The sequence below is a fragment of the Rattus norvegicus genome, chromosome 5 (genome assembly GCF_021556685.1).
Source record: "Rattus norvegicus strain SHRSP/BbbUtx chromosome 5, alternate assembly SHRSP_T2T, whole genome shotgun sequence".
Lineage (NCBI taxonomy): Eukaryota > Metazoa > Chordata > Mammalia > Rodentia > Muridae > Rattus > Rattus norvegicus.
In genome coordinates, this window is record NC_141538.1 from 39164366 (window position 1) to 39180302 (window position 15937).

Sequence of the window (15937 nt, forward strand, 5' to 3'; positions counted from 1 at the left end):
TATACTAAGTCTCATTATAGCATCAAGTGTTTCATCAAGCCTCCTACTCTATCTAAACTGTGTCTTAAATTCATTATACAATGACTGACTCTGTCAGCTTAGACTGTGAGCATGGCTTTGCTCTAGGTGAATCGTTCTGTGAATTTTCTATTTTACAAATATAGATTTATTCCGAAATTGAGAATTTAAAAGGAAGAGCAGAAATACCAGGTCACTTAAAATGCTCACAAATTATTTTATTCATTTTTCATTTTTAAATAGAAAGATCATAGTGTTTATATGAAGAGACACAAGAATAATACTTTTCATCCCCCACCTCATCCATACCTAAAGATAGCATGACGCCCCAGGAGTTCTGACACCACTAAGCTCACAGGTGAGTTTCCCCTCAAAGCCCAAATATCTGACCTGAGACCCCCTTTGGGACCCAGAAGACACAGGACTTGCTACCCTTCCAGAGATATACTTTCCTTCTGATTCTTATTACACACAGGAGCAGATATGCTCCAGGACCAGCTACCCTGCTCATACCCAGAGTCAGCTTGACTCTCAGGCATTGTGTCATAGCCAGGCTCACAGATAAGGCACTCCAGACCCCATCCCACACCCAGAGTCAGCCTGACCCATGGAGACCCAACATAACCAGGGTTATAGCAGGGACAGGCTCCAGTCAGACACAGCAAGGCCAGTTAATACAAGAGATAACACAAGAGATAACCAGCTGGACAGAGGGAAGAACAGGAACATAAGCAACAGAAACCAATGCCATATGGCACCATCACAACCCAATTCTCCTACCACAACAAGTCCTGAATACCCTAACAAAAAGCAAGATTCTGATATCAAATTCCAACTCATAAAGATGGTAGATAACCCTAAGGAGGATATAACACCCTTAAAGAAATACAGGGCACCCAGGAAAACAGGTTAAAGCCTTTCTAGAAAAAACACATAAAGTCCTCAAAGAAATACATGAAAACACAAACAAACAGGTGAAGTAACCAGGATCTAAGAATGGAAAAAGAAATAGTTAAGAAATCACAAAGGGAGACAACTCTGGTGACAGACAACTTAGGAAAGAGATCAGGAGTCACGGATGCAAGCATCGCCAACAGAATACAGAGAGATAGAAGAGAGAAGCTCAGGTATAGAAGATACCACAAAGGACATTGACACAACACTTAAAAAAATACAAAGTGTTTGCAAAACTTCTAGCCCAAAAGGTCCAGGAAATTCAGAACATAATGAAAAGATCAAAGAGAGAATATTCCCAATTTAATGGGCCAGTAAATACCTTCAACAAAATCGTAGAAGAAAATGTCCCTATACTTAAAAAAAATGTCCATATGTGTACAAGAAACCTACAGAATGCCAGATAGTCTGGACCAGAAAAGAAAATCCTCCTGTTACATCCTGTCACATAATAATCAAAACACCAAATGAACAGAACAAAGAAAAAATATTAAACGGGGTAAGGGAAAATGGGCAAGTAACATATAAAGTGAGAACTATCAGAAGTACACCAGACTTCTCAACAGAGACTCTAAAAGCCTGAAGATCTTTGGAAAATGTCATACAGACACTAAGAGAACAAAAATGCTAGCCCAAACTCTTATACCGAGCAAAACACTAATTACCATAGAGGGAGAAACCAACATGATTACATGACAAATTCAAATTTATAAAATATCTTTCCACTAAGCTAGCCCTACAGAAGATAATATAAGGAAAACTCCAAAACTAGGTCAGATACTATATCTTAGAAAACCAAGAAATTAATCTTCTCACAACAAACCCAAAAAAAGAGAACCACACAAACGTAATTCCATATCTAATAACAAAAAACAGGAAGCAACAATTATTGGTCATAAATATATCTCAACATCAATGGACTCAACTCCCCAATAAAACGCCATAAGCTGAAAGACTGGATACATAAACAGGACTCAGTATTTTACTGCATACAGGAAACACACCTCAGTGACAGAAACTACCTTAGAGTAAAGGACTGGAAACATTTCCCAAGCAAAAGGTCCCAAGAAATAAGCTGGAGTAGCCCTTCTAATATCCAAGAAAATAGACTTTCAACCAAAATTATCAAAAAATATGGGGAAGGACACTTCATACTTATTGAAGGAAAAATCCACCAAGATGAGCTCTTAATTCTGAACAATTATACCCCAAATGAAAGGGTACCCACATTTGCTCAAACTACTCGTTGAACCACACAATAATAGTGAGAGACGTTAACACCCTACTCTCACCAATGGACAGACCATGGAAACAAACACTAAACAGAGACAGAGAAACTAACAGAACTTATGAACCAAATGTATTTGACAGATATTTACAGAAAATTTCACGCTAAAACAAAAGAATGTTCTTCTTCTCAGCACCTCATAGTACCTTCTCCAAAACTGACCATATAATTGGTCACAAAACAGGCCTCAACAAATACAAGAAGATTGAATTAATCCCATGTATTCTATCTGATCACCATGGACTAAGGCTGTTCTTCCATAACAACAAAAACAACAGAAAGCCAGAATACTCCTGGAAGCTAAACAACTCTCTACTCAGTGATAACTTGGTCAGGGAAGAAATAAAAAAAGAAAGACTGTAGAATTTAACAAAAATGAAAGCATAGAATACCCAAACATATGGGACACAATTAAAACAGTGCTAAGAGGAAAACTCATAGCTCCGAGTGCCTCCAAAAAGAAACTGGAGAGAGCATACACTAGCAGCTTGACAGCACATCTAAAGGCTCTAGAACAAAAAGAAACAAATACACCCAAGAGGAGTAGACTACAAGAAATAATCAAACTTAGGACTGAAATCAACCAAGTAGAAACAAAGAAAACGATCCAAAGAATCAACAAAGCAAAACTATTTAGAGGGCACAGAAACAGTATCAAAATTAACAAAATCAAAAAGGAGACTTAACAACAGAAACTAAGGCAATTCAAAAAATCATCAGATCCTAGTACGAAAGCCTATACTTAAGATAACTGGAAAAATCTAGATGAAATGGTATGGATGATTTTTTAGGCATGTACCAAAGTTAAATCATGATCAGATAAAACATCTAAACAGTCCCATAAACCCTAAATAAATAACGGCATTTATTAAAAGTCTCCCTACCACAGGACCAGATGGTTTTAATGAAAAATTCTATCAGACATTCAAAGAAGAACTAACACTAATACTTCTCAAAACATTCCACAAAATAGGAACAGAAGGAACACTATCTAATTCATTCTACAATTCCACAGTTGCACTGAAACATAAACCACATAAAGATCCAACAATGAAAGAGAACTTCAGACAAAAACCCTTATGAAAATCTATGAAAAAATACTCAATAAAATTTTTGCACACTTAATCCATCAAGAGGATCATTCACCATGATCCAGTAGACTTCATTCAAAGAATGCAGAGATGGTTCAATATACAAAAATCCATCAAAATAATTCACTATACAAAGAAACTCAAAGTAAACAACAACAACAACAACAACAAAACAAAAATCAAAGCAAACAAAAACCACATGATCATCTCATTACATGCTAAAAAATCCTTTGCAAAGTACAACACCTTATGTTTGGAGGGGAAACAAGACAAGGTTGCCTACTCTCTCCCTATATATTCAATATAGTACTCAAAGTTTTAGCCAGAGCAATTAGGCAACAAAGGGATACAAATTGGAAAGGAAGACATTACAATATCACTATTTGCAAATGATATAATAGTGTACATAAGCCACTCCAAAAATTCTACCAAAGAACTCCTAAAGCTGACAAACAACTTTAGCAAAGTGAGTGGATATGAAATTAACTCAAACAAAGGAGTAGTCTTCCTCTACGTGAAGGATAAATGGGCTGAGAAAGGAATTAAAGAAACAACACCCAACACAATAGTCACAAATAATATACAATATCTTGGTGTGACTTTAACCAAGCAGGTGATCGATCTTCATGACAAGAACTTCAAGTCTCTGAAGAAAGAGATTGAAGAAGCCTTCAAACAATTGAAAGATCTGCCATTCTCATGTTTCTGCAGGATTATCATAGTCAAAATGGACATCTTACCAAAAGCAATCTACATATTCAATGCAATCTCCATCAAAATTCCAACACAATTTTTTTTAGAGATAGAAAGAGCAATTCTCAAATTCATCAGGAATAAGTAAGACCCAGGATAGCTAAAACTATTCTCAACAATAAGAGAACTGGGGGGAGGGGTATCACCATGCCTGTCCTCAAGGTCTACTACAGAGCAATAGTGATAAAATCCATATGGTACTGGTATAGAGTCAGACAGGTAGATCAATGGAATAGAACTGAAGACCCAGAAATGAACCCACATTTCTATAGTCACTTGATCTTTGACAAAAAATGCAATACCATCCAGTGGAAAAAGGAATGAGTTTTTAACAAATTGTGTTTGTTCAACTTCAAGAATGTAGAAAAATGCAAATTTATCTAATTTTATCTGTTTGTACAAATCCCAAGTTGAAGTGTATAAAGGACTTCAACATAAAACCTGAAAGGCTAAACGTAATAGAAAAAAAATGGAAAAGAGACTCGAACACATTGACACAGTGGAAATTTTTATGAACAGAACACCAATGGCTCAGGATCTAAGATCAACAATTGACAAATGGGACTTCAAAAAATTTAAGTTTCTGTAAGGCAAAAGACACTACCAATAGGATAAAACATCAATCTACAGATTGGGAAACGATCTTTACTAACCCTGTATCTGATAGAGGACTTATATAAAAAAATACATAAAAAAATTCAAGAAAGTAGACTTCAGAGAACCAAATAGCCCTATTAAAAATAGGGTGCATTCTCAACTGAGGAAACTTGAATGGCCAAGTAGCCAATAAAGAAAATTTTCATCATCCTTAATCATCAGACAAATGCAAATCAAAACTACCCTGAGACTTCTACCTCACACCAATCGGAATGTCTAAGATCAAAACTCAGGAGACTGCAGATGCTGGAGAAGTTGTGGAGAAAGAGGAACACTCTTCTATTGTTGGTGGGATTGCAAGCTTGCACAACCACTTTGGAAAACAATCTGGCAGTTCCTCAGAAAACTGGAAATAGACCAAGCTATACCACTCCTGGGCATGTACCTAAGAGATAACAAGGACACATGCTCCACTATGTTCATAGCAGCCTTATTCGTAATAGCCAGAAGCTGGAAAGAATACAGATGTCCTTCAATGGAAGAATCGATAGAGAAAATGTGATACATTTTACACAATGGAGAACTACTCAGCTATTAAAAATGATGACTTCATGAAATTCGCAGGTAGATGGATGGAACTAGAAAATATCATCCTGAGTGATGTAACCCAGACCCAAATGGTCACACATGGTATACAACTGATAAGTGGATATTAGCCCAAAAGCTTGGAATACCCACGATATAATTCACAGACCATATCTAGCTTAACAAGAAGGAAGACCAAAATGTGGATTCTTCTATCTTATTTAGGAGGAATAAAAATGATCATGGGAGGTAGAGGGTGGGAGGGACCTATGAGGGAGAAGGGAAGGGGCAGGGGAGAGAAGGCAGGATCAGGTATGGGAAGAGAGAGAAAAGAAATTCAGAGTGTCAGGAAAATGAATAGAAATATGTAGTAGTGGGGGTGGGGAATGGGGAAACCACTAGAAAGTTCCAGACACCAGGGAAGTGAGAGGTTTCTCACTCAACTAAGATGAGATTAGCAGAAATATCCAACAGAGTGAAGATAGCCCCTGACTAATACAGATGCAGATACAGCCAGGCATCAGACTGAGCCCCAAGACCCAAAGGGAAGTTTTAGAGGAAGGACTGAAGGAGCTGAAGGGGATTGCAACCCCATATGAAAAACAACAATAGCAACTAACAGACTCCTGACCACCACACACACACCACGCTCCAAGATACTAAACCACCAACCAAAGTATATGGGTCCATTGCACCAGCTACCTCTGTAGCAGAGAATTGCCTGGGAGGGAAGGCCCTCGATCCTGTGGAGGGTTGATGCCCTGCATAAGAGAATGCTAAAAGGGTGAGGCAGAAGTGGGAGGGTAGGTAGTAGAGCACCCTTTAATAGGCAAAGGGGAGTGGGATGGGATGGGAGGGTTGCAGAGGTTAGATTGGGAAGGGGGACAACATTGAAATATAAATAAATGAAATAACCAATTAAAAAAACTTACCACCATGATGTAACGTGGTCTATACTGAATGGTTCCAAACAGACCCAATATGACAACTATTATATGCAGGAAATTTCCAAGAATGGGTGCCCACTGGAAGCCGAGGAAGTCAAAGATCTGCCTCTCCAAAGCTGAAAGCTGCAACAAAATGGAATTCATTATTGGCTAATCCAGACTCAATTATATCATATTCCTCACTAGCTCCCAGCTGCAGGAATTTGCATATTCAATTACAATCATGCTTGTAGACTTTATCCTTCCTTTCTCTTTGTTTTTTTTTGCTTGTTTCTTTCTTTCTTTTCATTTCTTCTTTTCTTCCTTCTCTTCCCTCCCCTTCCCTTCTCCTTCCTTCCTTCCTTCCTTTCTTTCTTTCTTTCTTTCTTTCTTTCTTTTTTCTTTCTTTTGGTTTTTCTAATGTGGTGCTGATGATCAAGCTGAGATGGCCATGTGTGTTTAACAAGAACTCTAACATTGAGCTTTACCATCAGTCTCCATTGCTAGAACCTATTCAGCAAACTCTTTAATTCAGTTTTACTCAGCAAAACTTATAAAGTAACTTGAATATTCTGAATTCCAATATAGAGTTTTAAATCTGTCTCATGTCATGACCTAATTATACATACATTTACACATTTTCTACAGAAAAATATTCAGACATAGAACGTGTCTTAAATTAATTATTATTTTCCAACAAGTGATTAGCTAGCACAGCACACTTAGAACAATATCAATAACTTTATGTGTGCAATAAAAAATACTGGTATCAAATTTGGACAAAAGAAAACAAAACAAAACCCTTATCTTCTTTTTTTTTTTCTTCCCAATAGATCACTTTATTTGGTACTTGTTTTGTTGCTGTTGCAAACCACCTGACAAGCAATTTAAGAATGAAAGTTTCATTTTATTCATGGTTTGAAGAATACAATACATCAGGACGATAAAAGCAAGGCAGGAGGGTGGGGTGGAAGCTAACATTGTATCTGTGGTCAACAATCAAAAGCAGATGCATAATGATGGTAAGCTAGGTTTTTCCTTTTTCCACTCAACAGTCTAGGATAATTCTATGGAACAGAAGGTACCAAGCACATTCAAATGGATCTATCCTTCTTGGTGAAATCCCTCTAGAGAGACCTTCACAGAAATGCCCATAGTAATGTGTTTAGGGTGCTTCCAGATCCAGTCAAATCAACACTAAAGATTAGCCACAAGAATCACATAATTCTGGTCCTTGCTCACTACAGTGTAAATTGCATGGGATTCCTCCTCCTGTGCTCCATGTGAAGTCTACAGTCCCGAGAATGGTTTGGAGCAGCTAAAAGATGCCCAATAGTTTTTGAATGATACATAAATGAATTAGTATTTAAAATAATGTTTTATTACTTGATTTTGGGTATAGAGAGCTCATAGGAAAACTTGTAGTCATTTTTCGCCTTTGACATTTTAGTTCATGGTAACTGCACTCAGGTAGTTTAGCAAACACTTCGACTTGCTGAGTTATAGCTTTTTAACCCTGTTTCTTTAACACTAGTTCTACTAGATTTGAACAATAATAAAATCTGTTTCTATGAGAACAAATTTTGCTTATGCTAGTAGTACTTTCATACACATATTTTAAAGTTACAAGACATTTGTTAAAATATATAATAATATACTAATTGCTTAACATTAATTGCAATGTACAAATTTATCTATTGTTACTTGCTTTGCTGTTTCATGGATTGTCTGCTATCCCAATATAGTTCTTTTTTTTTTAAATTTAGAGAATACTTTATTAGTTTTTGTAATCAAACCCACGTAGATAAGACCTTACATATTTAATACAGTGTGTTACCCCTGTACAAATGGAAAAAACTTAAGTTCAACATTTCTAGACCAATATGGCTGTTAATTTCTGTACAGTGCCAACTCAACACAGTAAACGGGGATACTTTTTTCCAAAGTTGACAGCACAGCTAAAGTTTCAAAAAATTCAAATTATATATCTGTATATATATATATATATATTTATATTTATATAAAAAGACCAATAATAGCAGTGTGTTATGCATCAACAGCAGCAACAGCTTTTCCAGGTTCTGCAGTCATCTGAACAAAACTGTAGAGACATCCAGCACACTCCATTAAAAAAAAAAAGTAAAAAAACAAAACCCGAGAAAACAGCACAGTTCTGTTACTCTTGTGGTACCTGGCACCATTTTTTTTTTAGATTAGCTTCTCAATCATCATCTGGAAAGAAAACATTCTGAGCAACATCATTAAAAACAGCTCTGATAAAGCACGGTCACTACTACGTATCATAAAGCAGGTACAAGCTATTTTATATCCACAGAGGTATGATACAGTACTGTCCTACATCTATAATACTAGAGGATACAATTTAAAAGGCATTATTTGAGACTTGATTCTACTTTTCCAGCAGAGGGCCCAAAGGATGGTGTGACACAGCTTTGTAAAGAAACATACTCTAGACAGGATTTCCTTTCACTAGTGGCACAGTTCTAAGGACTCATTCTCTCCATGAATGTCAGCTAAAACCATTATTAAAAAAATGAAATATCCCTAAAACAAAACCGTATAACCACCGGATTCACATGAAGATGACCTAGTGGAGACAAGCTGGACCTCACCTTACCAACAAGCTATCAAATCTGTTATGTTTAAACAGTGAGACCTCCAAGGAAGGAGATGCCAAGTAGTGCTTCAAAGCTTCGGACCACAATCAAACACAGCATCCTTTTCAACAGAAGCAGAAGCTCATCTGAATATGCTCAAGGATGCTGACATCAACATTTAATCATGTCCTCACTCATCTAGGAAGAAGGGGAGATCAGTTACTACAGTACTTTATTGTGTTCAACCAAATCACCATGTTACAAAAATAGCAAGCTGCCATAATGAAAAATAAGGCTCCTCTATCTAGCACCAGATAGCATCATTTTACTTTCAAGCCTAGAAATTGCACACTTGTATATAAACCAACCGAAGATGAGGATTGAGAGTTCATCTTGGTGGAATTTTCCTTTGATGAATATGAAGTGTCCTTCCTTATCTTTTTTGATGACTTTTAATTGAAAATTGATTTTATTTGATATTAGAATGGCTGCTCCAGCTTGCTTCTTCTGACCATTTGCTTGGAAAGTTGTTTTCCAGCCTTTCACTCTGAGGTAGTGTCTGTCTTTGTCTCTGAGGTGTGTTTTCTGTAGGCAGCAGAATGCAGGGTCCTCATTGCGTATCCAGTTTGTTAACCTATTTCTTTTTATTGGGGAGTTGAGGCCATTGATGTTGAGAGATATTAAGGAATAGTGATTATTGCTTCCTGTTATATTCATATTTGGATGTGAGGTTATGTTTGTGTGCTTTTCTTCTCTTTGTTTTGTTGCCAAGACGATTAGTTACTTGCTTCTTCTAGGGTATAGCTTGCCTCCTTATGTTGGGCTTTACCCTTTATTATCCTTTGTAGTGCTGGACTTGTAGAAAGATATTGTGTAAATTTGGTTTTGTCATGGAATATCTTGGTTTCTCCATCTATGTTAATTGAGAGTTTTGCAGGATACAGTAACCTGGGCTGGCATTTGTGTTCTCTTAGGGTCTGTATGACATCTGTCCAGGATCTTCTGGCCTTCATAGTTTCTGGCGAAAAGTCTGGTGTGATTCTGATAGGTCTGCCTTTGTATGTTACTTGACCTTTTTCCCTTACTGCTTTTAATATTCTTTCTTTATTTTGTGTGTTTGGTGTTTTGACTATTATGTGACGGGAGGTGTTTCTTTTCTGGTCCAATCTATTTGGAGTTCTGTAGGCTTCTTGTATGCCTATGGGTATCTCTTTTTTTAGGTTAGGGAAGTTTTCTTCTATGATTTTGTTGAATATATTTACTGGTCCTTTGAGCTGGGAGTCTTCACTCTCTTCTATACCTATTATCCTTAGGTTTGATCTTCTCATTGAGTCCTGGATTTCCTGTATGTTTTGGACCAGTAGCTTTTTCTGCTTTACATTATCTTTGACAGTTGAGTCAATGATTTCTATGGAATCTTCTGCTCCTGAGATTCTCTCTTCCATCTCTTGTATTCTGTTGGTGAAGCTTGTATCTACAGCTCCTTGTCTTTTCTTTTGATTTTCTATGTCCAGGGTTGTTTCCATGTGTTCTTTCTTGATTGCTTCTATTTCCATTTTTAATTCCTTCAACTCTTTGATTGTGTTTTCCTGGAATTCTTTCAGGGATTTTTGTGTCTCCTCTCTATGGGTTTCTACTTGTTTATTTATGTTTTCCTGGAATTCTTTCAGGCATTTTTGCGATTCCTCTCTGTAGGCTTCTACTTGTTCTCTAAGGGAGTTCTCCACGTCTTTCTTGAAGTCCTCCAGCATCATGATCAAATACTATTTTGAAACTAGATCTTGCTTTTCTGGTGTGTTTGGATATTCCATGTTTATTTTGGTGGGAGAATTGGGCTCCGATGATGCCATGTAGTCTTGGTTTCTGTTGCTTGGGTTCCTGCACTTGCCTCTCGCCATCAGATTATCTCTAGTGTTACTTTGTTCTGCTATTTCTGACCGTGGCTAGACTGTCCTATAAGCCTGTGTGTCAGGAGTGCTGTAGACTTGTTTTCCTGTTTTCTTTCAGCCAGTTATGGGGACAGAGTGTTCTGCGTTCGGGTGTGTAGTTTTTCCTCTCTACAGGTCTTCAGCTGTTCCTGTGGGCCTGTGTCTTGAGTTCACCGGGCAGTTTTCTTGCAGGGGAAAAGTTGGTCCTACCTTATTCCAAGGCTCAAGTTTGCTTGTGGGTACTGCCTAAGTCCTCTCTGCGGCGGCAGCAACTGGGAAGATCTGCGCAGCTCTTTCCGGGAGCCTGCGTGCACCAGGGTTCCAGATGACATTTGGTGTTTTCCTCTGGCGTCTGGATGTGCATAGAGTGCAGTCTCTTCTGGTTTCCCAGGCGTGTCTGCCTCTCTGAAGGTTTAGCTCTCCCTCCCACGGGATTTGGGTGCAGAGAACTGTTTATCCGGTCTGTTTCCTTCAGGTTCTGGCGGTGTCTCACGCGCAGGAGTCCTGCCACTCCTGGGCCCTCCCCTAAGGGAACCCAGAGGCCTTATACAGTTGCCTCTTGGGCCAGGGATGTGGGCAGGGGTGGGCAGTGTTGGTGGTCTCCTCTGCTCTTCAGCCTCAGGAGTGCCCACCTGATCAGGCGGTGAGGTCTCTCTCCCACGGGGTTTGGGAGCAGAGAGCTGCTGCGGGCCGGGATCCGCGGGTGTGGGACTTCCGGTAAACACAGGAAGTGCCTGGTCCTAGAGGAATTTTGCCTCTGTGTGTCCTGAGTTCACCAGGCAGGTTTCTTGCGGGGTAAAAGTTGGTCCTACCTGCGGTTCCAAGGCTCAAGTTTGCTCGTGGGGTACTGCCTAAGTCCTCTCCGCTGTGGCAGCAACCGAGAAGATCTGCGCCGCTCTTTCCGGGAGCCTCCGTGCACCAGGGTTCCAGATGGCGTTTGGTGTTTTCCTCTGGCGTCTGGATGTGCAGAGTGCAGTCTCTTCTGGTTTCCCAGGCGTGTCCGCCTCTCTGAAGGTTTAGCTCTCCCTCCCACGGGATTTGGGTGCAGAGAACTGTTTATCCGGTCTGTTTACTTCAGGTTCCGGTGGTGTCTCAGGCAGGGGTCCTGCCGCTCCTGGGCCCTCCCCTATGGGAACCCAGAGGCCTTATACAGTTGCCTCTTGGGCCAGGGATGTGGGCAGGGGTGGGCAGTGTTGGTGGTCTCCTCCGCTCTGCAGCCTCAGGAGTCAACCCTTATCTTCTTGCATGAACTATATGTAAACAATTATGATTTGGATAGGAAGAATAATCCCCAAGCTTATGTTTTAAAATCTCGGTGCCCATGAACTTTTGTCATAGTTGGGGTGGGTGGTAACTCAACAGTGGACGAATTTCATGACTTAGTGGATTATTTGGGAATTTCAAAGGTGAGTTCTAGTTGGAAGAAGTAGGTCACTAGGGTGATGATTTTGAAGTATATATTTTTGTCCCTATGTTTGGTTTTTCATTACCTTGGTGTAAGCAGCTTTATTCTAGCATATACTCATCACAATCATCAGAGACCTGAGACAAAACAACTACTTGATCATAGACCTTCAAAACTAGGAGCAAGATAAAGCTTTCTTCCTTTAGTTGATTTCCTTAGACATTTAATCACAGCAATAGGAAACTAATTACTGGGTCAAATCTACCTGCTTTCCTTCATCTTCACTCAAATCCTAGCAGAGATAAGAGCTCAAAACTTTACAATAAGATTCCTTCTCATTTAGTTACTCCAAGTCTGTGATCCTAATGGAAAAAAAGTATGAAACAGTTCTTTGAGCCTTGTGATTTCAGTGAAATTACATTTGGTAAGGTCTTTTTGAATACCCCAATAAAAATTATGGTACCATATCAATTTTAGGAATACCATAGAAAATTATATTTGCATTATATATAATTAATTTTAAAGCAATACCTCAATGAATTAAACTGCATACTTGAATCATTTATGATTGAACAATGAATTTCAAAGAGTGAACACTGGCAATGTTATTATCGTGTACAAATGGTCCTCCTTATATTCTAAAACTAGAAATTGTATAGTCCCACCTGCCATGTGTTTGGATACTAATCTTATACAACTGAGGTCTTTCCTAGATTTTTCCTTGATAAAATAATAATTCTAATAAAATGATCCAGCAATTAGCTATATTGATAGCAGGAGAAACTAAATCTTTAAAATGCAAATGGCACCCTGGAGATTTTTCTACTTATGCAGCAGGTGTACGCCTGAATAAGTTTAATTACTTTGTACATAAAGAGATGTCCTCTATCCAGTAAGTGGGATTTAAGCTGGGGAGGAAAATAGAGGAGAGCTGATCCTCAAAGATAATCATACACAGCTACAGAGACATTGCAGGTGCATGCTAACTCCGAAGTGTGTTGTCACCATTTCTTGCATGGACGGATGTGCAGAAATTCCCAAGTACAGAGCAACAGAGCAATGGAAATATATTTTCAATCTCCTGTGTATCTCTGCTTCTGCTTCTAATTAGTTCCCAGGAACCTTCCCCTGAAGGAAGCAACGTTTTATTTATTGGCCCATCAGAGATATAAATATGTACTGTTTTTATGTCCAAATAGGATGAATAGGCTGAGCATAAAGCAACCCTGAAGAGCAGCCACAGGCAATTCATTCTGAAACGGAAACTCTATTTTAAAGCTGTCATGCATCACGGAAACCTTTAAAGTGAACTTTTAAAACAGAGAAAAACTCATTTCTCTGCTGTCAGATAATACATGGTTACTATTCCCTTTTATGATATGAGAAAAAAATCCATAATGAAGGCAGGCAAATGAATGATAATTATTAGAAATCTGCTGTCTTCATCTGAGCTGCTCTATCACTTTTAGCATTTATTTTTCTGAGTACTTAAACAATAGACTTGAGATGGGTTGAAATAAAAGTACAAACAGAAGCCATCGAAAATTGCATACATCTAAATTTCTATTTTTTTGAATGTTGAAACTGGAAGCTTACACATTTGATGTAAGCTTGGGTTATATTGTAAGATCCTGTCTTAAAATATTCAAATGGGCGAACAAAAAGTAAGGGAAGGATTCTATCAAGAACAAGACACAGAACTAGGCTTACAATAAAATTGTGATTTGAGTTTGTTTAAAATCAACATCTGTAGCAACAATAAAAATGTGTTAAAATAAAATAACCCAGTTCTCCAATAATCCTAACTACTGTCTTTAACTATTTAGTTATTTAGTTAACCAACAGATATTTTTCTCTGGATGCCATAATATCTAGGAGTACCTAGGACACTAGAGTAAAGATTCATAGTCACAAAATGAAATGTAAATAATATGTAAGTCACTTTACGAACTTTATGAATACTCTTTAGAAGTATCCCTGTCAGTGGTATAATGAAGTCCAGGCTCTTGCTGGGAATATGAACCTTACACAATCTGAATGTACTCTTTTCCTGGTGTCAGGTTGGGATCTTAGTGTTTACTGTGCAGGGATATTTACAAAATGGAAATTGCACCATGCTACAAATCAGGGTTTCCTTTATGTTTTGAGCATGTATTGTTGAACATTTTCATCATCATGGCAAAACAGCACTTAGGAGACAGTGGTTTTATCTAAGAGGAGCAAGAGTAGATAGTCACCACTTCGGTAAAATATCACAAACAAAGTCAACCCAGGCAAGAGGAGAGCAGAAGGGAAGGAGGCAGGAGAAAGAGCAGGTAGGGGTGGTGAGGAAGCCAAGTCAGGTAGATACTGAAAAGTCTCAGCAGAACAGAGAGGGCATAAGTCATGAAAATTAGATAAACGGGGAGAAAACAAGAAAGCATAGAGGCATAAGATCTTTCAGAAGAGCAAAGCCTACCACTCTCAAATTGAAATTAAAAAGTATTCAGTAGCATAAAAAGATTTCTTTAAAAAGGACATTGTTTCTAAATGAAAGTTTGCATAAGTAATAGTAGGGGAGCAAATAGAATATGATTAAACATGGATATGAATCTTTCTCTAATTAAAAACTAAAGTGATCAAAGTTTTAATAAATAACAAGTGGTAGTGTAATATATTTCAGCATATTTCATGGCTCTGTTGTCTGTACTTGGGAATTTCTGCCCATCCTTCCGTGCAAAAAATGATGACAGCACAGTTCATCGATTCACATATTGCCATTAACCATTCACTGGGTATCCTGAGTAATTGCTTATAATACTGTTCATAATTATGAAAATTAATTATATTTAGATAAAGCATTGTAAAACCTCTAGAATATAAACAGGTTTCTGGGCATTTTTCTAGGCTTATGATATGACAAGTACAGTGGAAGCTCATGCATTCTTTTTCTTTCTTTCTTTCCTTATTTTGTATTTTATTAAAGAAAACACTTGAGTGCTATAGAATCAAGCTGAAGTTATCTTTTACTTATTTGTTTTTAATCTCATTTTTTGAGTTGAATTATGCCTGTCTAAATGTTACCATTTTTAAAAAATCTGACAGCATTGGGTTTCAGAAGACAAAGAAGAGTCCTTTTATGTCCATTCCTTTTGAACAGTCCCATTGCTCACTAGAGACAGATGCATGCAAAATTCTGAAATGAGATCTCACTTGCCACAGAGACATAAGAAAGCATCAAATCAGCCATATTCTTATAAAAGTGAATTAAAAGCACACTGTGCAACTGTTACTGATGTGGCTAACTTTTACCTTAAGAATTCATGGGCTAAGCATTCTGTAATCAGAATGGATTAAATAGAATTTAATATTCCCTAAAAGAGAAGGTTTAACATCTGCAATTAACATCTTTCTTAGTGAAATCATATCTCTCATATTATTTCAAAGAAGTTATGATTACAAAAGAAGGCTTCTTGATGTATGCCAAGTCTAGGCCCCTTGCCCCTTCCAACAACTAATACTAATACTTCTCCTGATACTTCCTTTATTTAAAAATTGTCTATCCACTAATCACCCATAATACTTTCATTCTCCATATGAATGACCTATAGTTTCTGTGCTCATATTATTCAGATTGTGATCAACTAGAATTTGAAGATGCTATTATCTTTAAAATTATCAATTACATTTGCACTTATCACTATATTCTTATGTTGAATTTTAACTTTTTTATTTTATTCCCAGAATGTGAGTTCTGGGTATCAAACTGAGGTTACCAGTCATGGCCATAACTAC

General features: G+C 37.8%; 1 protein-coding gene across 1 annotated transcript in view; it reads right to left on the bottom strand.

Annotated features, from left to right (window-relative positions):
- Nucleotides 1-15937, bottom strand: part of Nkain3 (Sodium/potassium transporting ATPase interacting 3) — a 679349-nt gene that overhangs the window by 344013 nt on the left and 319399 nt on the right. Inside the window, 1 exon segment of the mRNA NM_001109540.2 lies at nt 6219-6356. Coding sequence (NP_001103010.1) covers nt 6219-6356 — 138 coding nt within the window.